The sequence below is a fragment of the Ovis canadensis genome, chromosome 5 (genome assembly GCF_042477335.2).
Source record: "Ovis canadensis isolate MfBH-ARS-UI-01 breed Bighorn chromosome 5, ARS-UI_OviCan_v2, whole genome shotgun sequence".
NCBI lineage: Eukaryota > Metazoa > Chordata > Mammalia > Artiodactyla > Bovidae > Ovis > Ovis canadensis.
The window spans coordinates 23,278,003-23,304,167 of record NC_091249.1 but is presented as its reverse complement, the minus strand read 5'-3'; the positions used below and the strand labels follow the sequence as shown (position 1 = coordinate 23,304,167).

Here is a 26,165-nt window from a genome sequence, read left to right as displayed (position 1 = left end):
AGTCGCTAAGTCGTGTCCAACTCTTGCAACCCCATGGACTGTAGCCTGCCAGGTTCCTCTGTCCATGGAATTTTCCAGGCAGGAATACTGTAGTGGATTGCCATTTCCTTCTCCAAGGATACAACATAGTAAATAAAGTTGATAATATGGTATGAGATGGGCAGAGATAATCACAATTTGAGAACTGCTGAACTCAAAGACAATTTTTGTAGGTATCAACAGTAACCACAATTTGTCATCAAATGCAGTCAATCCTTAGCCAAAATGAATGACTTAATGATCTCCCTGGATTTGGACTAAGGACATTTGTGTCTCTCTAGGGAATATTTATTTGGGGTAAATTTTGTGTTCCTTTTTTCCTCCTTGTTGGCTAGCCCGGCATACTCATGGAAAGAGGAAACCAAACAGGAGTCAGAAACTTTCTCCTCCTAGGATTCACAGAGGACCCAAACCTGCAGCCTCTCCTCTTCAGGCTGTTTCTGTCCATGTACCTGATCACATTCACTGGGAACCTGGCCATCATCCTGGCCATCATCTCAGACTCCCACCTCCACACCCCCATGTACTTCTTCCTCTCCAACCTGTCCTTTGCAGACATCGGTTTCACCTCCACCACCATCCCAAAGATGCTGTGGAACATCCAGAAACAGAGTCAAGTTATCACCTATGCAGGCTGCCTCAGCCAGGTATTTTTTTTCATTGTATTTGGATGCCTGGACAATTTACTCCTGGCCGTGATGGCCTATGACCGGTTTGTGGCCATCTGTCACCCTCTGCACTACATGGTCATCATGAACCCCCGGCTCTGTGGGCTGCTGGCTCTGGGGTCCTGGAGCCTCAGTGTCACAGGCTCCCTGCCTGAAACCTTGACTATCTTGAGGCTGTCTTTCTGCAGAAGCAGGAGGATCCCACATTCTTTTTGTGATCCTCCTGAAGTCCTGAAGCTTGCCTGTTCTGACACCCTCATCAATAACACAGTGGTGTATTTTGTGACTATTATCCTAGGTGTTTTTCCTCTCTCTGGGATTCTCTTTTCTTACTATCAGATTGTCTCCTCCATCCTGAGAATTTCATCAGCCAGGAGCAAATACAAAGCTTTTTCCACCTGTGGGTCTCACCTCTCAGTGGTCTCCTTGTTCTATGGCACAGGCCTAGGGGTCTACCTCAGTTCTGCAGTCACTTCATCCTCTAGGACAAGTCTGGTGGCCTCAGTGATGTACACCATGGTCACCCCCATGCTGAACCCCTTCATCTACAGTCTGAGGAACAGGGACATGAAGGCGGCCCTAGAGAGACTCATCAGCAGGGTACCATCGCTCATTCACAGGGCCTTCAGAGGACTCTCATAAGTAACTGGGCGATTCATGTTGATGTGTGGCAAAACCAATACAATATTGTAAAGTAATTAGCCTCCAATTAAAATAAATAAATTTATATTAAAAAATTTTAATGGAATTTAAAGCATGCTTCCAAAAAAAAAAAAAAGTAACTGGGCATATAATATTGAGGACCAGACATCCTGGCTTCCTTCATTTAATGTTTTTACCTTTCCTAATACTCATGTTTTAAAGAAAAACTTTCCTTGGGTCTTCACAGCCCTCTCTATTTCCCTTTATGCTATATCTTTGGTTCCCTTTTTCAGTTTGTAACCATATGAATTTTAACTTCATATGAATTGAACCTGATATTTTCTGTTACACTTAGTGATGATTTAAATTTCTTAAAAAATAAATTGAGTCTCATGTTTTTAATATATATCCTCAAAGTGATGGGATGTATGCCTATGATGGAAATGTTGCCCTGCAAACTCATTTATAGAGATGTTTTCTGAGGTTGTATGAATTAAACGAACTGGAAGAAGTGCCCTTTTTTTCTGAATAACTTTCAGTCACATCAAACTTAATGATATTTATTTCATTCCTGATACATGAATTTTGGAGCTGAATAGTTCAGAGCTAGCTGTCAAGTACTCAGGATCCTTCTGCTTTTCTGCTCTATCTCTAGATTGACTGGGGGTCTTCTACCCTTATGATCACAAAATGGCTTCTACCCTTCCAGCAGTTGCAACTGCATCCAGGAAGGTGGAATAGAGAAGTATAATATAGAAGATAGCCCTTATCATTGACCACTTTAGTGTATTCTGTCTGGCTTCAAACTTGCATATCTGCATCCACTACCTAAGAAATTTCTCTAGTCTGCTCTGCCCATGTTTAGAGAATTAATGTCCCAGGAATCACTCCTTAACCAAAGACCAACAGGAATTGGTGTATAAATCACTTGCCCATTGAGTGAAATAAGTCTGAAGCATACATATTTTACTGGCTCCCATCTTCCCCAGCAGAAGTTCCAGTTGACAATGGTGGTGATTGGCTGGATAAACACACCTTTCATGGTTGTTTCCTCTTGCCTGACTCATGGCTCTTTTTCCTGGGACCAATAAAATCTTTGTCTTAACTAGACTGAGCTACATTTCCTGAAACACACAGTGACTTGACTGGCAACACCACAAAAGATATGCCTGCTTGGAACCTGTGAATGTGACCTTTTTGGAAAAAGCATCTTTGCCAATTTATTTAAGGTTTTAAAATGAGATAATTATAGATTGCTTGGGTGTGCCCTAAATCCAATGTCAGTTGTCCTTAGAAGACACAGGAGAGGGACTTCCTGCTGGTCCAGTAGTTAAGAATCCACCTTGCAATGCAGGGGACTTGGGTTTGATCCCTGTCTGGAGAACTAAGATTCCACAAGCCTTGAAGCAATGAAGGCCTGAGCCACAACTACTGAGTCTGCATGCCACAGCTAGAGAGACTCTATGCCACAAGAAAGATCCTACAAGCCACAACTAAGACCTGACACAGCTAAATAAATAAAAATAAACTTTAAAAATGTTTTATCCAAAAAAAAAAAAAAAGATACAGGAGAGGAGACAAAACAAACAAGAGAAAGTTCCAGACATTAAGGCAGAAATTAGAGTGACATGGACACAAGGCAAGGAGCTCTTGGAACCACCAGAAGCTGTTAGAGGCAAGAATGGATTCTCTCCTAAAGGAGGGGTCTGCAAGCCCCAGACCATGGACCCGATCCAGCCCATGGCCTGTTAGGAACTGAGCCACCCAGCAGGAGGTGAGCTGCAGGCCAGCAAGTGAAGCTTCATCTGTATTTACAGCTGCTCCCCACTGCTTGCATTGCCACCTGAGTTCCACCTCCTGCTCAACAAACTCAACAAAAATAATGTGCTTGAAACATCCTGAAATCCCAGGTCTAGGAAAAATTGTCTTCCACAAAACCAGTCCCTTGTGCCAAAAAGGTTGGTGTGCATGCTAGGTTGATTCAGTCACATCCAGCTCTCTTTGCAATCCTGTGGACCATAGCCCATCAGGCTCCTCTGTTCCTGCTGATATCTTGATTTGGGGTTTTTGGTCTCCAGAACTGTAAGAAAATAATTTCTGTTCCTATAAGGAACCTGTGTGTATGTATTCAGTTGCTTCAGTCATGTCCAATTCTTTGCAACCCCAAGAATGGTAGCCCACCAGGCTCCTCTGTCCACGAAATTCTCCAGGCAGGAATACTGGAGTGGGTTGCCATGCCCTCCTCCAGGGCATCTTCCCAACCCAGGAACTAAACTAGAGTCTCCTGCATGGCAGGCAGATTGTTCACCACTGAGCCACAGGGGAAGCCCTATAAGGCACCCACATTGTGGTAATGTGTAACAGCAGCCATAGGGAACTAATACAGATTGGAAGGAAGATTCTTAGTGTACTCGGAGAAATCAGCTGTCATTTGTGGACATACACACACACACATACACACACACACACTGCTGACGGCCTGATGATTTGCTCACTAGCATGAAGCTGCAGGGGCTTTCCAGTGGTAAAGAACCTGCTTGCCAATGCAGGAGACAGAAGAGACGTAGGTTTGATCCCTGGGTCAGGAAGATTCCCCCAGAAGAAGGGACGGCAACCCACTCCAGTGTTCTTACCTGGGAAACCCCATGGACTGAGGAGCCTGGCAGGCTACAGTCCATGGGGTCACAGAGTTGTACATGGCTGAAGCAACTTAGCACACACTCACATGAAGCTTCAGGTGGACCTACAACTGTTCTACATCCCCAGAGAACCTCTTTGAGTCTCTCCGCCTCTTGGGCCAAGTATGTCCATTTATCTCCTTGACTAAGGGCTCTGGGCTCTGCAGGATCCCTCATCACTGAGGTCAGAAGCAACACAGGTGAACACAGGCTTTATTCCATCCCCATGAGTTTCCATCTCTTGCTTGTGGCTTCCAGCCTGCCTTTGATAACTCCCCAGTCCATCTTCTCATCTCAGGATAAACCCAGAAAGCAGGTTGCATATTTTACAATGCATAACTTCAGAGGTCATAGATAAATTTGTCTCATTCTGGCTGGCATGAAGGATTGAAAGAATGAAAAGATTATCTAATCCAATCCAAAATTCCACACACACACACAAAAATGATTTATATTTCCAATGTGGGGGAGGGGTAGAGAGTTTGGGATGGACATGTACACACTGTTATATTTTAAATGGATAACCAACAAAGACCTACTGGATCGGGAAGATCCCCTGGAGAAGAGAATGGCAACCCACTGAAATATTCTTGCCTGGAGAATTCCATGGAGAGAGGAACCTAGCGGGTTGCACACCAGGGGGTCACAAAGAGTCAGACATGATTGAGCAACTAGCATTATATATATATGAATATATATATATATGTATATATATATATATATATGTCTGTGTGTGTGTGCATGTTCAGTCACTCAGCCATATATAAATTCAAAAACCTGTACCTGAATTTAACATAAATTCAAGTTCCTGTACCTGAAGTAAACACAGAACCAGTGTTTTGTTACTGAAAGTGTGACCCTCACCACTCAGACCTGCATCAACACACAGCCCAGTAGCTTGCTAGAAATGCAGAGTCCCAGGGCCCACTGAGGACCTATTCAATCAGAATTTGCACCTGAATTAGAATTCCTGCTGACTTGTTGGCACAAGGAGGAAAGAGAAGTGCCCTTGTAAAGGGTTTATCTCCAGTACTACAGCAGCTCACTCCAGTATTCTTGCCTGGAGAACCCCACAGACAGAGGAGCCTGGCAGGTTACAGTCCATGGGGTCGCAAAGAGTCAGAAATGATTGTGTGACTGAACACACAGGAGGCATAAAGTGCTTCCAGTAAAAGTAGAACTTATGTCCATGTATCTTATTAATAGTTTGAGTAGAGAATTAGTGTATTAGTGATGTAGGAATATAAAATATAGTCAGGGCATTTCTTTCTAATGTTTCGGTGGAACATATTTGACCACATTTCATATTGATTAAAAACATGCATACTGGGCTTCCCTGGGAGCTCAGTGGTAAAGACTCTGCCTTCCAGTGCAGGAGACAAGGGTTGGATCCCTGGTCCAGGAAGATCTCACTTGCCTTGGCGCAACTGAGCTTGTGCACCACAACTACTGAGCCTGTGCTCTAGAGCCCAGAATGACAACTATGGAGGTCCTCACACCCTAGATCATGTTCTGCAATAAGAGAGGCCACCTCAAAGAGAAGCCCATGCACCGCAAACAAGAGTAAACCCTCCTCACTGCAACTAGAGAAAAACCCACTGAGCAACAACAACCTAGCACCACCAAAAAGATAAATAAACATGCACACCAAAGAATGCTTGTAAATACATCATAGCAATGGTATTTGTCAGAGATATACACTTCACAGCATCCTCTGTGAAAAAAAATTCAAATGTAAAGAGGGGTGTGCTAATGAGCTTGTTGTTGTATAGTTGCTAGATTGTGTCCTACTCTTTGTGACTGTAGCCCATCAGGCTCTTCTGTCCATGGGATTTCCCAGGTAAGAATACTAGAGTGGGTTGCCATTTTCTCCTCCAGGGGATCTTATGGACACTGGGATTGAACCAGTGTCTCCTGCATTGGCAGGCAGCTTCTGTACCACTGAGCTTCCGGGGAAGTGCTAATGAGCTTACCTTGCAATTCCTTCATTATCTCTGAGGCTGAATGTGTGTGTAGATGTGTGAGCCATTTATTTTCTCTATCTTAAATTATGTGTGTGAGTCCTTTGCTTTTCTATATAGGGTCAGAATAGGATTCCTATCTTTGAGTGCAATATTTCAAACAAAGAACCGGAGATGTTTTTTAGTTGTTAAGATGTTTCGTTGTTAAATCATATCCAACTCTTGCAATCCCTTGGACTGTAGAACACCAGGCTGCTCTGTCCATGAGATTTCCCAAGCAAGAATACTTGAGTGAGTTGCCATTTCCTCCTCCAGGGGATCTTCCCAGACCAGGGATTAGACCCATGTTTCCTGTATTGGCAGGTGGATTCTTTACAACTGCACCACCAGGGCAGTCTTTGTTCCTACCTTTTGTTCCACTTTCCTTTTTTCCCCGTTTTCCTTCTTACTCAATAATTTCTCACAGACCTGCCTCAAATCACAAGTCTAATGATGAATTCATTAGTTTTATGGCTGTACAACAGGTCATGGTGTGCCTGTACTACTGACACCTTGATGGTCTTTCATATCCTTTATCATTAAGTTGCTATTATACCAAAGCTACACAATACATAAGATAGTGAAGTTCAAACTCTGATTTTAACCATGGGTGGTTTCATCCCCCAGAGATTCTTGTCTGTCACACACACAAGGCTCTGTAGGTCAAGGACGCTCTATATATCCTTCAATGCACAGGAGAGACGCCACCACAAAAATTATCTGGCTCAGAATGTCAATGGTGCCAACACAGGAGGACTCTGAGTTAAAGTCTATCTGTATTTTGAAGGTTTATAGCTGTCTTCATCCGACGTCAGGGGTGGCGGCCGAGAGGAGCTACCCCATGCATGAGGCCAGGGGCTGCAGCTGAGAGGAGCAACCCCACATCCAAGAAGCAGTGGCCGCGCGGGTGCAGGAGGGCCGAGAGGAGCTACTCCATGTTCAAGGTCAGGAGGGGCAGCGGTGAAGAGATACCCCTCGTCCAAGGTAAGGAGCAGCATCTGCGCTTTCCTGGAGCAGCTGTGAAGAGATACTCCATGTCCAAGGTAAGAGAAACCCAAGTAAGATGGTAGGTGTTGCAAGGGGCCATCAGAGGGCAGACACACTGAAACTATAATCACAGAAAACTAGTCAATCTAATCACATGGACCACAGTCTTGTCTAACTCAATGAAACTAGGCCATGCCATGTGGGGCCACCAAAGATGGGCAGGTCATGGTGGAGAGGTCTGACAGAATGTGGTCCACTGGAGAAGAGAATGGCAAACCACTTTAGTATTCTTGCCTTGAGAACCCCATGAACAGTATGAAAAGGCAAAATGATAGGATACTGAAAGAGGAACTCCCCAGGTGAGTAGGTGCCCAATATGCTACTGGAGATCAGTGGAGAGATAACTCCAGAAAAAATGAAGAGATGGAGCCAAAGCAAAAACAATACCCAGTTGTGGATGTGACTGGTGATAGAAGCAAGGTCCGATGCTGTAAAGAGCAATATTGCATAGGAACGTGGAATGTTAGGTCCATGAATCAAGGCAAATTAGAAGTGGTCAAATAGGAGATGGCAAGAGTGAACGTTGAAGGACTGATGCTAAAGCTGAAACTCCAGTACTTTGGCCACCTCATGCGAAGAGTTGACTCATTGGAAAAGACCCTGATGCTGGGAGGGATTGGGGGCAGGAGGACAAAGGGACAACAGAGGATGAGATGGCTGGATGGCATCACCAACTCGATGGACGTGAGTCTGATTGAATTCCAGGAGATGGTGATGGACAGGGAGGCCTGGCCTGCTGCGATTCATGGGGTTGCAAAGAGTAGGACATGTCTGAGCGACTGATCTGATCATATGATTCAGCTATTCAGCTCCTGAGTATGTTTCCCAAACATGAAAGCACTAATTTTTAAAGATGCATGCACCCTTAAATTGATCACAACAGTATTTAAAATAGCCAAGATATAGGGGGAAAATATATGTAAATATGTATGTGTGTGTATACGCATATACACAATGGAATACTACTCAGAATGAAAAAGATGAAACCTTTCATTTGCAACAACATGGATAAAATTTGAGGGTGTTTTGCTAAGTAAAATAAAACAAATAGAGGAAGACAAATACCCTTTGATTTCACTCATATGTGGAACAGAATGAACAAACAAAGCTAGTAAATGAGCACTCCAAAGCAAACAAGATCTAACAGGTAGGGTGAATTGCTTAAAGGGGATAGACTTCATCACAAAGAATAGAAACTAAAGTTTTGCTTGTGAGTGCTCTGTCCCATGTACAGAAGTAAAAAAAAAAAAAGTTTGTATACATGAAGCTTATATGATATTATCTCAACAAATGATATATCAATAAAAATAAATGAAAAAAACCCCAAAGACACATATATATTGGTGTTTTCTAAGATCATTCACCCTTTGAAAATGGAAGAAAAATAAAACATTACTGAATTAAAATTACACCTGTGTTGGACGGGTTTGTTGAGATGGCCCTAAGTGAAGATTTCTCTGTACCCATGTCTTTTGAAATATGATGCTATAGCACCTTGCATTAGGAGGAGGTGTCTCTTTCTCCACCTTTGTATCTGGGCTAGACTGAGGATTTTTATTTGCTTAAGTCCATAGAATTTGGTGAAAATAATGGTGTGCCTTGAGAGGACTTAGTGCATTTCTGCTGAAATCTCAAATAACTCTGCCTCAGAAACATAAATAAATCCAGCTGGGCTAACCCAAGTTCAAGAAGAGCTATGGAACAGAGCTTCATGGTCCAAGCCAAGAACATGACAAATCAGCCTATAGCTAGCTGGGGGCTTCCCTCATAGCTCAGTCGGTAAAGAACCTTCCTGCAATTCAGGAGACCTGGGTAGGTCTTGAAAAGGAAATGGCAACCCACTCCAGTATTCTCACTTGGAAAATCCCATGGACAGAGGAGCCTGGCAGGCTATAGTGCATGGGATCACAAGAATCGGACATGACTTAGGGACTAAACCACCACCATAGCTAGCTGATTCCCCAGTGTATTAGAATGCTCAGCCAAGATCAACAGAGCCTCCTCGGCTGACTTTCAGGTAAATAAATACACAGGAGGATCCCAGCAGAGATCAGCAAAATTCCAAACCATCCATTTTAATAAACCAATGCCACATCACTTGCTTTTAAGATAGAGTGTTATGTAGCAATGGCATACTGATACAACGATCAAAAGAAACAGAAATTAAGGCAATTATAATAATTTCCCAGGGCTTCCCAGGTGGCTCAGTGGTAAAGAATCTGCCTGTAAAAGCAGGAGGCACAGGAGACGCAGGTTCAATCCCTAGGTCAGGAAGATCCCTTGGAGGAGGAAATGGCAATCCACTCCAGTATTCTTTCCTGGAGAGTCACATGGAGAGAGGAGCATGGTTTGTTACAGTCCAAAGGGTCACAAGGAGTTGGACATAATTTAGCGACTGAGCTTCTTGCCATTTCTTAAATTTGAGAGAGTGGAAAATCGAGAAAAACTAATGGATATGATAGAAATCACTAAGCCTAATCATGTGAGTTACATAAATTGCAATGAAGGAGGCAAAGTCAAAATATGAGAATTCCAAGAAATAGAGGAGCAAATTCTCTTCCACAATCTGATCAAAGTTTCTGATCAGAGATTTATAATTTCTGACTCTGAGGCTTTGAAACTTTAAATTATGTTCCCTTCTTTAGCCCACAACCATTGGCCTTTTTAGAGCTGCTTTCTGAAGAATGTTTGCAGAGCCCTCTTTATGTCTTTGTTCCTCAGACTGTAGATGAAGGGGTTCAGCATAGGTGTGACCACAAAGTACATCACTGAGGCGATTGTACTTGAATGTGCACTGTGAGCAGCAGCAGAGCTAAGGTACACTTCTAGGCATGAGCCTTAAAACAAGGAGACAACAGAGGCGAGACACACATGTAGAAAATGCTTTACATTTACCCTGAGCTGATGAGATTCCACGTATGGAGGAAGCAGTCTTACAGTAAGAGTAAAATATACCTGGGAAGGGACCACCACCCTGTAGCCCAGCTGCAAAATACATAACAATTTCATTAAGGACGTTGTCAGAACTGGCAAGTTGGACCAACTGTTTGAGTTCACAGAAATAGTGATGATTAACACATCTCTACAAAAAGAGAGCCTTGATACCATGAAGGTCCGTATCAAGGAATGCAGGACACTAATGACCCAGCTAACCACAACCAGAATTACACAGAGCTGGGGGTTCCTGATGACTGTGTAGTGCAGGGGGTGGCAGATGGCCACAAACCGATCATAGGCCATCACAGTCAGGAGGAAGTCATCCAACCCTGCAAACAGTATGAAAAAATGCATCTGGGTGATGCAGCCTTCATGGGTGATGACTTTGCTCTCTTTCCATATGTTCTGCAGCATCTTCGGGATGGTGGTGGAGGTGAGGCAGATGTCTACAAAGGACAGGTTGGAGAGGAAGAAGTACATGGGGGTGTGGAGGTGGGAGTCTGAGCTGATGGCCAGGATGATGAGCAGGTTTCCAAACACAGTGACCAGGTACATGGAAAGGAAAAGACCAAATACGAGGGGCTGCAGTGCTGATTCCTCTGAAAATCCCTCTGAAGAAGAAATTCTGAAACCTTTGTTAGGTTGCTTGGTGCCATTTGTTGATGTTGACTGTAAAGAAACATGACAATATGATTCATTTTTACAAAAAGGCCCATTACAGTGTTGAAAAAATACTGTCTGTATTTTTCTTAATTATATTTCTTTTTTAATTTTTATTTTTACTTTATTTTACTTTACAATACTGTATTGGTTTTGCCATACATTTCAATATTTTGCAAGAACTTGATCCTCTTTAGGAAATTCCCTCTGTCATTTCTGACTTGCAAATGTGTTCCAGTTTTAGCCTTTTCCCTAAGATGTCATGTAATCCACATATTTAATGAGAAATTTCTTCATTCTTTTGGGCACTATATATTGAGTGCAACTATATCTCAGGTGCTGTCTAGGCAATGTGCATAGGGTGCTGAAATATGAAAACTTTTAAAATCTTTCCATGGAGAAAATATATAATGAGATGTGTGTGTGTGCGGCAGGGAGGTGGCAGTTGGGGGTGTGGGCCTCGCTCAGTTCTGACTCTTTGGAGCCTCATGTACTGTAGCTTGCCAGGCTCCTCTATCCATATATCCATGGGATTTCTCAGGCCAGAATACTGGAGCGTGTTGCCATTTCCTCCTCTAGGATATATATGACTTGGGAGATGGTGAAATATTCTATGTAGAAATTTGAAAGCACATATAAGGGAAAGACTTATGAAGGGCTCCTATTATTTAAGGAAAGAGATGCAAAAAATAGTTATCATTTGAACAGAGACCTCAAGGAAGAGCGAGCAGGAGCCATGAACATGCCAGGCACAAGGAGAATGTTGTACCTGGAAGAGAGTAGCCAGTGCAAAGGCCTTGGGGAAGGCACCTGTCTAAGATGCTCTAGTTTTTAAAAAAGACACCAATGTGGGAGAGGAGTAATGAGGGATAGGGGGTAAGAGTAAGAGGGAGAGTGAGGAGAGATGGTGCCAGAGGAGGCTGAGGAATAAGGTGGGCTCCCTGCTGCAGTTGAAACTTCAAACTCCCACTATGTTCTTCTAGCACTTTATGAAATTGTTGCAGAAATGTTTAAATGGATCCCTTCTGTTGATCGAATTCTGGCCTCTGTGTATGAGAGTCACCTTGAATATGTGAGCTTGGTACCACTTCTCTGAAGACTCCTCACACTCCACAAGGCAAGAAAACAAAGATCTACAGTGAGACCCTGGTTTCCTAGGCTGTGTTATTTCCATGTTGTTTTCACCCTTGACTACCCTGATGCAGTTAAGGTTGATGGTGCTCAAGGTGGTTAGATTAGATTATGTAGAAATGGCATCCAGAAATTCCAGTTTGTACATTTCCCAGGTGGCTTCCCAGGTAGCGCAGTGATAAAGAATCTGCCTCCAATGCAGGTGATGCAAGAGACATGGGTTCAATACCTGGGTTGGGAAGATCCTCTAGAGTAGGAAATGGCAACCCACTTCCGTTTTCTTGCCTGGGAAATCCAATGAATCAGATAAGACTGAACACAGCAGCAGATTTCTCAGGTACCGACGAACTTGGTGCTCAGTTTTGGTAGTCATTTTATTCTTGTAGTAAAGGCACATAAAGATACGTTCAGTGAACATATATGTCTCTGCATTATTTACCTAGATATCTGTATCTTTTCTCAAAATTTCAAAACCTGGATTTTTTATATATATGGATTCCCAGATGGCTAGCGGTAAAGAATCTACCTGCCAATGGAAGAGTCACTGGAGACACAGTTTCCATCCCTGAGTTGGGAAGATCCCCTGGAAGAGGGCATGCCCACCCACTTTCGTATTCTTGCCTGAAAAACCCCATGGACAGAGGAGCCTGGTGGGTTACAGTCCATGCAGTTGCAAGGAATTGGATATGACTGAGCACGAGCCAGCAGGAATTTATATATATTCCCTATATATATGGGGAGAGGGGGAGATGGTACATAAACTCGCCCGAGACTTTGGTGAGGAAAAGCCTCTTTGGTCGTGATGACATTTCATATGTTGTTATATTTCATCCATGGCCATGGAAAATAATGAAAAAGCAAATATAATTCATTCTAAAGAAAAGATCACTATATCTTTATGGTGTGAGACAATTAGAGATGTTACAGCCCATGAGATAAAATGCCAAAACCAATAAACCAATACTTTACACAAGGATGTTTATAGAGTAAAATGAAGGTAACTGAATATTGAGCATTTAACATATCAGCTAGCAAAATTGTTTTTCCTGTGCCCGTTTCCTATTTAGTTGACTAACCAGATTTACATTGCATACGTGGCAAGTCTCTATGTCCATTTTTATATGTGGCATCTTTGCTTTGCTTTTCTTGTGTTTTGCTTGCTTTTTTGATTAGTTCTTAAGACATCCTTTGTCCTAAGTCTGATCTTTGTCCCAGCATCAACAAAGTCCACAGTCCACACATATAAACCTGCAGAGGCGGTGACAATTCCAATCTTGTCACTGAATTACTTTCTTCACATTAGTTATCTGAGGACATCGCATTATGCATACATGTCTTTCCTTGTATTCTGTCTTCTCAGTCATGATTCTAGATGCCCCAGGCAGAGACTTCACCTGTTTGTTAACCAAGTATGTGAATCTATGCGATGCCTCAGACAGTAAACAATCTGCCTGCAGTGCAGGAGACCCAGGTTCAATCTCTGGGTTGGGAGGATCCCCTGGAGGAAGAAATGGCAGCCCACTCTAGTATCTTCCTTGGACAGAGGACAGAGGAGGCTGGTGGGCTACAGTTCATAGGGTCACAAAGAGTCAGACACAACTGAACGACTAACACTTTCACAAAAGTAAACTGGGAAAAATAAAAAGTAAGGAAATAATAAAACCAAGTTAAATAGTATAATTACAAAACAAGTCTGCTGCTGCTGCTAAGTCGCTTCCGTCATGCCCGACTCTGTGCGACCCTAGAGACAGCAGCCCACCAGGCTCCTCTGTCCCTGGGATTCTCTAAGCAAGAACACTAAGTGGGTTGCCATTTCCTTCTCCAATACATACATGCATGCTGTCGCTTCAGTTGTGTCTGACTCTGTGCGAACCCATAGACGGCAGCCCACAAGGCTCCTCCATCCACAGGACTCTCTAGGCAAGAATACTGGAGTGGGTTGCCATTTCCTTCTCCACAAAAAAAAGTCTAGTAAATGAAATTAAATGAAGTATTGAAAACTAAATGAGCAAGAAATAATTTATGATATCAGTAAGAATTAATTAAACTGAAAATGACCTATAGGTAAAATAATATACTATGTAATCTTTATAGAATGTTTGTCAAGTAGCAAATGCTCATTTATTTTTGTTGAATGAATCAGGACTTATTTCTCATTTATATCAACATTTAATATACATGAACATTTATTTAAATTTGTTTGGAAGGATAGAATTGTTGGTAATAGCTGGCATAGCTATCTAGCAAAAAATGAAGTTTTGGCCCCCCCAACATCTAATATTAATAAAATATTAGAGCAATTATATCCCCTGTGTAAAAGTAACCAAAACATTTTAGATTAATATCTTAAAATCTACATATAAAATCTATGGGTGTATAAAAGCATCACAAATAAGGCAAAACGCTCGGAAGTGAGACAATAAAGATGTACAATTAAATAAAAATAAAAGTTATAGCCAAAAATATGCCTCAGAAGTCACACACACACATAAAACTGGAGAAATTTTACTATCTGAAATATCTAAGATGTGAGAGCATCTGTGAATGGTACCAATGTCAATTCCTGGTTTTGATATTGTGGTATTTAAGATATTGGGAGAAACTGAGTGAAGAGCTCATGGGACATTTCTGAATTTTTCTGTAATGTCCTGTGTATCCACTGTTATTTAAAGCAAAGCTAATCATAAAACATCATTTGAAAAAATAATTTGTAAAAATTACTTGAGAGTCTGTTTAGTGTAGGAAAATGGGCATATAATATGAGTATATAACAGTAATAGGCAAATCAAATATATTTGGTCACCATTTTGATTATATATATTATATAATGTTAAATATGTTTTTTATAATATATTTATATATATTAAATATATAAATTTGCTCTAACTCAGTATATAGTTTAAGAAGACAACAAAGAAGCTCTTACATACCATCATCTTGGGAGAAACTTGAGCAAAGAACTTTCGAAGAGTAGCAAAGGAGTGCTCTCTGACTCTTCTGGCAAAAATGACAGTATTTTAGGGGAAAATATGAAGACATCTCTAACCATTCAAAATACGGATATGCTTTAACTCAGGGTTCTCCAGCGCTGGTGCAATTGACACTCTGATCCAGATCGTTGTGGAGGGATCTGTCCTGTGCATTGTAGGGTGCTTTGCAATATTTCTAACCTCTTCTGAGCCCTCCATGTGTGACAACCACAGTTACAGCTAGAGTTTGACTTTCACTATCTTATATTTCTGTATCACTGATATACTAGCAGTTTAATTTTAAAGGATATGAAGGACCATCAAAAGGAGAGTAGTACGCGCACACGATGACAGGTTATACATATGTGTGTGCACGCTCTTTGTGTCCGACTCTTTGCGACCCTGTGGACTGTAACCCACCAGGTTCCTCTGCCCATGGGATTCTCCAGGCAAGAATGCTGGAGTGGATTCTATGCCCTCATCCAGGAGATCTGCCCAACCCAGGGACCGAACTCACATTTCCTGTGTCTCCTGTGGCTCATGCATTACAGGAAGATTCTTTGCCCACTGAACCACCTGGGAAGCCCATGATACAGTCATATAAATAATAAATCATTAGAGCAGTAATGGGAGTTAAGTCTATGAGAAATTATTAAGAAGGAAAAAAGATAGGGAAAATGATTGCACTAAAACATGAGGAGCAATTTTGATGTGGAAAAGATCCTATTCATGCATCTGTAGAAAAGTGTATTGGCATGTATATGTAGACAGTATACAAAGAGAAGTTTTGCAATAAATTAAGAATTTATGTGATAAATGTCAGTGAGAATGAAATTAGTCTAAGTCAAGTGGTTTCAAAACAACTGTATGTAACAAAATTGGGTGAAAATCTAAAGAAAATTATATAGAAATATGAAATAGTAATGATTTAACAACATCAACATGGGTCACCAATACAAAATTAAATTGCCAGGACTTGGGAGAAAAAGAAAATAACAGAATGAATTTTTTTTTAATTTTTACTTTATTTTACTCTACAGTACTGTATTGGTTTTGCCATACATTGACATGAATCCACCACAGGTGTACATGAGTTCCCAAACATGAACCCCCCTCCCACCTCTCACCCCATATCATCTCTCTGGATCAGCCCCGTGCACCAGCCCCAAGCATCCTGTATCCTGCATCGAACATAGAAATGGCGATTCATTTTTTACATGATAGTATACATGTTTCAGTGTCATTCTCCCAAATCATCCCACCCTCTCCCTCTCCCTCAGAGTCCAAAAGTCTACTCTACATATCTGTGTCTCTTTTGCTGTCTCGCATACAGGGTCATCATTGCCATCTTTCTAAATTCCATATATATGTGTTAGTATACTGTATTGGTGTTTTTCTTTCTGGCTTACTTCACTCTGTATAATCGGCTCCAGTTTCATCCATCTCATTAGAACTGATTCAAATGTATTCTTTTTAATGGCTGAGTAATACTCCATTGTGTATATGTACCACAGCTTTCTTATCCATTCATCTGCTGATGGACATCTAGGTTGTTTCCATGTCCTGGCTATTATAAACAGTGCTCCGATGAATTTTAAAATGCAGTAAGAATGCATTACCTGAGTTATTTCCTCTTATATGAATATGTGTGGATTTCTATTTGTTTTAGAAAGACACAAGTGATCTTTAGTTAAATGGTAATGAAGCATGCTTTCCACTTGAAGGCCAGGTTTGATGCAACTTTCAGAAACAGATCTAATCACACACACACACACAAACAATGGAAAGCAAAACAAAATAAATCAAAGGAAAACAGCAATATAAAGACTTGGAGAAATTAAATAGGATGATTTATTAGCACTAAAGATATAGCTACTTCACTGCCATTTTTGTTAAAACAAGAATTTACAAGTGAAGAACTCTAATCTGAGAACTCAGTTCTTTCAGAAAAATTTAAAAAATGGAAAAGCAATGGAGGGAGTGCATACGCTTGATTGATATATTGGTCACATGAAAACTATGTACACTCACAATTTCTCTCAAATATACAGGCATGCACGTGTGCTAAGTCGCTTGAGTTGTGTCCGACCCTTTGTGACCCCATGGGACAGTAGCCCGCCAGGCTCCTCTGTTCAAGGGATTCTCCAGGCAAGAGTACTGGAGTGGATTGCCATGCCCTCCTCCAGGGGATCTTCCCAACCCAGGGATCAAACCAGCATCTCTTATGTCTCCTGCAATGGCAGGCATGTTCTTTACCATTAGCACTACCTGGGAAGCCCCCTTCAGTTCAGTTCCGTTCAGTCGCTCAGTCGTGTCTGACTCTTTGCGACCCCATGGACTGCAGCACGCCAGACTTCCCTGTCCAGCTCCTATACACACATAAAAGAGCTAAATAGCAAATAGCCAGTCTATGGCGGTAATAAATAAATAAACAAATAACAGAAAAAAAAAACCAATCCATTGTTTGAAAACTTGGAAGTAACAACAGAAAATTTCTCCTATCTGCCTATATTAAAGCAAAAAATTTACACAGATAATTTGAGATAGAAAAGGTAAATGACTAATAAATCCACATACATATTCATCCTCTCAGATAATGAGATAGTTTCAAGGTAAGCACATCTGTATCCCCCTTTACGCATCTTAACTTTTTCTTTTTTTTTCCCACAGAAAATAATGTGAAAAAATGTCAAAAAATGTCTCTAGCACCTGCTTTTGCAAAGATATATTTGCAAGCACTTCTTGATATGAAATGTTCTCATCATTACGGAAACATTATGGAAATATGCTCCACTTTAAAAGTTAAAAAGAAATGCTCTCACTTCATTTTATAGCTCTCCAACTAATAACGTATCTCTTTGTTCCAGGTAATTGAGATATTTGGACGTATGTTCTACTCTTACTGGAAGGAATTTCTGTTTCTCCCCCATTTGCTAATGGGGCTTCCATTCCTAGCATTTAATTGACATCACAGAGCATCGTCTTCCTGAGTTCTACAGTCACTACTGTTTTTAGCATCATTAAAATGCATTGATATTTTAATCAAGCAAGAAAGCAACCACAATGATCTCTGGGATACACTGAGGTAAACATTTTCTCAGGTAAACATTCTTGGATTTCATTCTATTTGTCATTCTTCTGCGGTGTCTTTTGGGATTTTGAACTCACCTGCATGGGGACGCTGAGAGGAAGGACCTCGTGTGGAAGTCTGAAACCCTTCCTGGATGGTTGGTGATGGAGACTGAAGCTCTGTCCCCAGACAAGTCAGCAGGAAAGGGCCATACATTGGTCCTTCACCAGACTTAGGACTCTAAAAGCAACAACTTGTCTCATCTATGCCCAGGTTGTACAAGTTCAGGGATACAGCAGAGGAGATATTCACAGTTCTCATTACGTATATTCCCCTCTTGTTATTAATACAGTGACCTGTAAGCACATGAAATTCCTGATGGAGTTGGTCTGGACAGAAAGGATGTTTTTCCCCATTGATTCTCTGTTCTCAGGAGACCAGGTAATAAAGCCAGAAGAACTAAATTTGTATTATTTCTCTATTAACTCTCTTGCCCCCCAGCTGCCTAATCTCCCAGCACTTTATCCCAATCCTGAGTGTAAGTTTTCTCCAGCCTATGAGACTCAGGTAACTCTCTTGACTAGGTCACTTGGTTCAATAAAGCATTGACCTATGGTGGGGATAGCTCATGAAATCCTTAGAAAAGCTTTTTCCCCCTTTCTGAGAGGGACAAGTGTGTTCCTTTAAGGTAAAACATTGGGCAGTGCACTCCATGGCTTCCTGACACTTTTGCTAAAACCTTTAGGAATTCCATATTACATCTGAAGTTAAGAGCTATCAATTAGCCCTTGATTTAAAAAGGTTTATAAGTTGTGAGATATATTTAGATACTGCCAAACACCATAACCTACCTCAAAGGATTACAGAAATTATCAGATTTAGTTTTTAGAGAAGCTTCTTCTGTGAGGTAGTACTACTATAACTCCTCCTCCATTTCAGGAATGAGGTTCAGAGGAATTTCACATTCTGCTAAAAATTACAAACCTGTTTTGGGATGGAATCTTGACTGGAATTTTATCAGGATGTTTCCAGTTCTCAAACTCCGGTTCATGGTTCCCAGTCAGAGAACTGGGTTTTGATCCTGGAGATATGTGGCAATGTCAAAGAAGATGCTGCTAAACACCCTCAATACCCAGGACAGGACTCAACACAGATAACTGTCCTGCAAAACTGTTAACAGCTAGAAGGTGATAAACACACTTTAAACCAGCACTGCTCCAAGTTTCTAGCTTCCCAGGCAGCTCAATGGTTAAGAATCTGTCTATCAATGCAGGGGATGCGGATTCGATCCAAATCAGGAAGATCCCTTGGAGAAGGAAATGGTAACCCACTCTAGAATTCTTGCCTGGGAAATCTGGACAGAGGAGTCTGGAGGGCTACAGTCCATGAAGTCTCAAAGAGTCGAACACGACTGAGCGACTGAACACACATACACAGCTCCAAGTATATTGTGCATACAAGTCACTGAGGATTCTAATTCAACTATAAATTCCAGCTAAATAAGTGTTCAGTGAGCCCAAGGGCCCGGCATTTCTAGCAGCTACCAGGAGGTGTGATGCTGCAGGTCCTGGTCTGTGGGTCACACTTTGAGTAACAACGCTATAACTGTAAGTCATAGGTAAGCTTAGGTGTTCTGTACCAAAAGAAAATCCACTTTTGTATGTAACTTTGAAAGCGAAAGGTTTTACTCTCTGCAGAGGTTGTGATAAAATCTGTTTTTGATTCTTCATATAAGGATTCTTGTTGTTGTTTATTCGGTCCCTAAGTCATGTCCACCTCTTTGCCCCCACCATGAGCTGCAGCATGCCAGGATTCCCTGTCCTTCACTATCTCCCAGAGTTTGCTCTTGAATTGTATCAAATCACATACATCAAGAAAATATTTTGTAATAATAGGCAGAATAAATGTCTCAAAAATATGTCTACATCTTAATCCTAAGAACTTTTAATATACATACATAAAGGCAAATTGTTGCAGAAGTTAATAGAAGTAGTCTTGTTCAGGTTTCAGAGGCTGTAATAGGCCTTTGACTGAACAGAGACCCTGAAGGGAGTTACATGCCATACTGCTGACCAGCAGAAAGGTGTGTGTGCTCCATCATGTCTGACTTTGCCGCCCAATGGATGATAGCCCACTGGGCTCCTCTGTCCATGGGATTTTCCAGGCAAGAATACTGGAGTGGATTGCCATTTCCTCCACCAGGGGATCTTCCCGACATGGGGATTGAACCTGCAACTCCTGCACTGGCAGGTTGATTCTTTACCACTGAGCCACTTGAGAAGCCCCATGAATTACCCGGGTTTGTATAAAGTCATTACAATGGACTTCTGAATGTGGAGGAAAGAGGAAAAAAAAAAAAAAAACCTGGAGTCAGATTTGAGGATGCTCCACTGCTGGCTTTGAAGATGAGGAAGGACCATGAGACAAGGAATGAAGGTGCCCCTAGAAAGTAATCTAGGAAGGCAAGACCTTCTTCCCTGGGTGTCCACGTGGATCCCAGATTTCCTAGACATCTTGTATTCAGCTCAATAAATGAGTTCTGACTTCTAGTACTTCACCTGTAAATGCAGGTACAAGTTTATAATTAGAGACATAGCTCAACAACAAGTGAAGGAGCACATAGAAAAATGCTTTTAGAATTAAGACAGAAGCAAGGCAGAGATGCACAGCTGGAGAAAAAGGGGGTGGGGGTCCCCCCCAGTGAGGAGGGGCACAGTAAAGTGGCAGTTAAGTGATTTATATGAGTCAGTTCTTTCTGGTCATCGTTTACCTTCAGCCAATTATTTGGCTCCTTTTTCCATACCTGACCTACCCTGGGACTCTCCCTTGGGTGTACACACATCCCTCAGCCAAGATGGATCTTAAAGTGAAGGCTTCTGGGAGGAGTAAGACTCTTAATGGCCTGGTGTTATCCCCTGAGTTTTGACCCCCAAATAAACTTTCTGAGCATGTGCAGGGTCTCCCTTCTCCTAAAAGCGGGGGTGAGGAGAGGGGGAGGGGAGAGTGGAGATCCCTTAATCCTTTGCTTTGTCCTTGCCATGTCTATACATTAAGGTGTTTACAAGAGGTGAAGACTGGCTATTTACCCTATTTACCTTGTTTCTGTTGTTACTTCCATTTCAGAGGTCAAACAAGAGGCTGATTGTAAATGCCTTAAACTGGAGCCCACCTATCTCTTGTCTCAGGAAATGCAAACAGGAGGCCAGTTGTAAATATTTAACCTAAAGCCCATCTATGCCCTGCCTCATTTGACTCTATATGGTCTAACCAGTACTGTCCAGGTGCTGTTGAAATAATATATTAGCAAAAGAGTGATGACATATACTAAAATATGGTTATTAATTTCAAGTTTCATTATATTGTCTCCTTTCACCTTATTTCTTTCCCTTTCCACCTATACTCCTGTCTTGGCTCATGCAGAAATGCTCCTCTTAAAGGACCATTATCTTCTTGACTTTCTGTAACAATATGTAGATCCTAAACCCGTTGTCTTATTCTTTAACTACATATGCATATTGTTGCTTGGTTATTAAAATCTTTTCTTGAGTGGTCATTATCTTACAATATTTCCAAAACTCCCTTAAAATCCCCTCTCTATCTTTAACCCTCTAGTGATATTTCTAAACTAGTTAATTATTCCTAACAAGCGTGCTTGAGAGAATAAATACATAAATAACATACACATGTACATACTTCATAATTTTGAATGTGTTCTTTTGACTACACAAGCACTTTTACAGTTTCAGATTTTCTCACAGCATCCTTCTTCACAAACTATGCTGAATATTTTCATATTACCTTTGGAAGTAAGGAAAGGGGGGCTGGGGAATTGCATTTCTAAAAAATACATAACAAAACAGTAAAATTATCATACACCTTCTCAAGTTGTATAAAAATGGAAGCAGGCAGTACATACTCTAAACTGTTAAATGACTTTCTAAATTCTTCAACTGGTACACTTTAAATGAGTACAGTTTGCTGCTTGTATATTTGCTTTAACAAATTTATTAGAATTTTAAAAATGTAATGTCCATGCCAAGGTAGAATCTGGAGCAAATATAGCTGAGTCACAGCTGACTGGGATGGGAGATATCTTTTCTAACAGGCAGAAATTAAGGTCTCATATGTGTGTATAAAGATAGTAAAATTAAGGTAATTCACACTTAATAAATTTATTTCCCCTTGCAGATTAGAAGCTTAACCTCCACATATGAATCGTTCAGTGACAAATTCTTCAAGTCAGAAGAGCAGTACAACCACACACAACATCGTGGATGAACCTTTGAAATACAAGGTAGAGATTCATGGCCAACTACAGACTCATGAGAAGCCCTGCAGAGATCAGAACAACTTCACACTGTTCCATCTCATTTGAAAAGAGAGATACTACATTAAACGATTTTACTTTAGGCAAGTTTGTATGCAGCAATAACTAACTAATGAAATACTCAAACTGGATGAAACTGAGAGCATTAATAATAAACTGATTCTATGTATTCAGGACCTTGTTCTGACAGTTGAAGATAACATTCATAATCACTCAGTTGTTCAAGTTTGTTTCATATAGCTCTATGAAAAAGGGACTCCAGTGAGGTCCCTTTGATGCCCCATGGAGAGGTTGGAAGGACATGGATATTTGCACAATCACATACCTGAAGAGAATCTGAGTTTTCTATGTGTCATCCTTTAATAATGAGGATAGTACTTAATGGACATTATTGATACTGTTCATTCTCTGCCCCCATAGAGGTCTGACAGAATTATGAATAGATGGAGATAGGTTATTAAGAGAAATGGAAAGAATAATAATTACTGAAAGCACTAGAGATTTCTAATCAGGAATAAAAAATAATTTAAAAAAAAAATATATATATATATCCCACCAGTCCATCAACTTAAAGAATGTACCTTTCAAACAGATACTCATAGTCCATATTTTAATGAATCTATGAATCACCTGAAAAATATAGATTTGCATAGTAATAAATGCATGATTTCATATTTTGGTTTGTCTTACATAAACTGAAGTCTAAGGTCATATTATATCAGTCTATTTTTTCAAATTTGTCTTTCAGTGTAGATTTCGCTTGGGAGCATGTAATATATTATCAGTATTTGCCAGTAATGATGGAAGACACAGTGGACACCAGCTTATATCAGGGCAAGATCCTAATGAGTAGCAAAATATCCTATGACCAGTGATGACAACCAGTAATTTAAAATTTGTGTTATCAAGAAGAGTAACTAAGAAAGGGATATGCACAGAATGATGTTGAGAAACATTAAAACTACATTCTCAGTTTTCCTCTTTTATAAACTTATTAATAGTTGTGAATGCCAAAAGTAGGGATCTTCCCTCGTAGGGGTTGAATAATTCATAACTCTTCTCTTAGTCAAGCAAAACAAAACAATGCTCACTCTAGCCTTACTATTTCATCTGAGGAGAAATTATTCTTAAGAGATCATGTAGTCCCTTGATATAAATGGGAATTTCCAATGGTTTATATCCAAAACTGGAAATATGGGAAAATAGGAAACTTAACAGGGAGAAATATAGGATATCAGACATCACAAAGCATAAAAGTGAGTTACATAAATTGTATAAAGTTGAAATCAAAATCAAATTTTCAAGAAAAATAGAGGAGGCATCTTCTATTTCCACAATCTGACCAAACAATGGCAACACTGGGCCCAATATTTGAGCTCTGCTACTACAAGTACTTCTTAAGATCTATGACAATAGGACCTTTTAAAATTACCTTTCCAAAGAGTTTTTTCAGACCCTTCTTTAAGTCTTTATTCCTCAGACTGTAGATGAAGGGGTTCAGCATGGGTGTGACCACAGTATACATCACCGAGGCTGTGGCACTTGAGTGTGAGCTGTGAGTACCAGCCAAGCTAAGGTAAACACCTAAGCCTGTACAATAAAATATCGAGACAACTAAAAGGTGTGATGCACAGCTGGAAAATGCTTTAAACTTCCCCTGAGCAGATGAGATTCTATGTATGGAGGAAACTATCTTAGAGTAAGAGTAAACGATACATATAAGGGAACCACCAGCCAGGAACACAGCTTTAAAATACATCTCCAAATTATTGAGAAAGGTGTCAGAACAGGCAAGTTGGATCATCTGATTGAGTTCACAGAAAAAATGGGGAATTTCTAAGACTGTACAGAAGGACAGTCTCAACATCATTAAGCTTTCTAACAAGGAATTCAGGACACTGATGATCCAGGACACCAGCACCATCAGTCCACAGATCCGGGGGTTCATCATGACTGTGTAGTGCAGGGGGTGGCAGATGGCCACAAAGCGGTCATAGGCCATCACAGTCAGGAGGAAGACGTCCAATCCTATAAAGAGTGCAAAAAACTGCATCTGGATAATGCAGCCTTCATAGGTTATAACTTTACTCTGTGCCCAAATGTTCTTTAGCATCTTTGGGATGGTGGTGGAGGTGAAACAGATGTCTACAAAGGACAGGTTGGAGAGGAAGAAGTACATGGGGGTGTGCAGGTGGGGATCTGAGCTGACGGCCAGGATGATGAGCAGGTTTCCAAACATAGTGATCAGGTACATGGAGAGAAAAAGCCCAAATATGAGGGGCTGCAGTTCAGGTGACTCTGAAAATCCCATAAGAAGAAATTCTGAACTTCCTGTTTGGTTCCTTACTGTCACACGGTGGGTATGATTACCAGGAAAGCTGTAAATACCATGACTGTTTTCATACAAACTGGCATTATTCCCATTTTTTAAATGGGACCATATATCTTTTGCCATGAAGAAGTTAATTTCAGTATTTTATTCACGGATTTGAATCTTTTTAGGGATTTCCCTGTGCCATCTCTAATTAGCAAGTTTTTTCCTCAAGACGTCATGTATTCAAGTTTTTAATGAGAAATTCTTTCACATACTTGAGGAATTTGTCTTGAATTGAGACAAATACCAGGCACTGTACATGCAATAAATGGACCGTTCTGAAAAACAAAAATTCCAAAATCCAGTTATGGAGAAGAGGAGCAAATAAAAAACAATATGAAGTGTGTCCGGTGGTTATTGATGCTACGAAGATAAAGCAGATGTAATAGAGAGAGTCAAGGAAAGATGCTATTTTTAAATACATGTTCAGGAAGAAACTTCGAACAAGGTGATGTTTGAACAGATTTCAAGGAGGAGAGAGCCAGTGACGTGAGCATAACTGGGAAAGTGTGTGCCTGGCAAGGGAAGAGCCAGTGCAAGGGCCTGGAAAGTGCTCGTGTAAGATGGTCCAGTCCAGAAAAGGAAACCATTCTAATGAGGGACATGAGCAGGCGGGTGAGAGAGGAGAGATGGCGTCAGAAGATGTAGAAAAATGAGATGGCCTTCCTGCTACTGCTGAAACTTCAAGACACAGAGTCCCCGTATCAACGTTATGTACTTTCAGCACTTATGAAATTCAATTTTAAAAGACTATATGAAACAAAACTGAGAGACATCCAAAACCAACCTCTATATATTTATACATATATGTGTGTGTATATATACACATATATATTTTAGTTATAATTTAATATCAGTGTGGGATAAAAGAGGAGTGAGTTTTTCCTGTCCCTTTCCTGAGAATGAAGAAGACACAGATAACACTGAGCAGGCCTGAACACTCCTAGCTTTCACTTCAACTGTTCCTAATCTGTAGTCTTTAACTGAGTTTGCTTTTCTGCCCCCAAAGTCTGCAGGAGCTTCATTTTGCACCTATTATCCTTTTTTGCTGTTGTTGTTCACTCGCTAAGTTACGTCATACTCATGCCAACACATGGACAGCAGCACCGCAGGCTTCCCTGTCTAACCCTAACTCTAACCCTGATTATCCTTTGACTCTATGCTAAATACATCCTTTACCTGGTGCTTACCTTTACAGCACTCTCCCCCTTTTAGTTCTTTTTACATATCAGAAAGAAGGTCACAGAGTCCGCTGAGTGCCAGACCCGATTACTAGATGACTGATGCCAGCCTACGACTGTTTCTGAAACAATACAAGAGGAAGAAGACAAGATCCTTGCACATTTGTTCCTCATCACCAACCCCTGACTGTGAGACTTCATCTTACATAAGCCTCAGTGATCTCAGTGAGGGAGCAGTGAGCGGTGGCATGAAGCAAGATCCAGATTCCCTGCACCAGGAATTGAACCTGGGTAGCCTGGATGAGAACCAGGAATCCTAGCTACTGTCCACTAAAAAATATAATCACAGCCTGAAAGTAGAGAGTTATTTCATTTGGTGGGAATGTTAAGGACTCAGAGCCAGGAAGACAGAATCTCAGTAGCTCTGAGAAAACTGCTCCAA

The 26,165-nt window shown here is 40.9% G+C and overlaps 2 protein-coding genes and 1 pseudogene across 2 annotated transcripts; 1 reads left to right on the top strand and 2 right to left on the bottom strand.

Moving 5' to 3' along the window:
- Positions 1 to 386: 386 nt before the first annotated feature.
- Positions 387 to 1,349, top strand: LOC138440563 (olfactory receptor 7C2-like). The gene has a single exon (XM_069590270.1). The coding sequence runs from the start codon at positions 387 to 389 to the stop codon at positions 1,347 to 1,349; it is 963 nt and encodes a 320-aa protein (XP_069446371.1).
- Positions 1,350 to 9,738: 8,389 nt separating this feature from the next.
- Positions 9,739 to 17,945, bottom strand: LOC138440562 (olfactory receptor 7A10-like; annotated as a pseudogene).
- A 5,607-nt stretch (positions 17,946 to 23,552) lies between these two features.
- On the bottom strand, positions 23,553 to 24,422 carry LOC138440561 (olfactory receptor 7A17-like). The gene has a single exon (XM_069590269.1). It carries the CDS (start codon positions 24,420 to 24,422, stop codon positions 23,553 to 23,555), a length of 870 nt encoding a protein of 289 aa, XP_069446370.1.
- Between the last annotated feature and the right edge of the window lie 1,743 nt (positions 24,423 to 26,165).

What these genes read in the sequence shown, in the direction of transcription:
- LOC138440563 (XM_069590270.1), top strand. Translation starts at nt 387, where the DNA reads ATGGAAAGAGGAAACCAAACAGGAGTCAGAAACTTTCTCCTCCTAGGA.
- LOC138440561 (XM_069590269.1), bottom strand. Translation starts at nt 24,422, where the DNA reads ATGTACCTGATCACTATGTTTGGAAACCTGCTCATCATCCTGGCCGTC.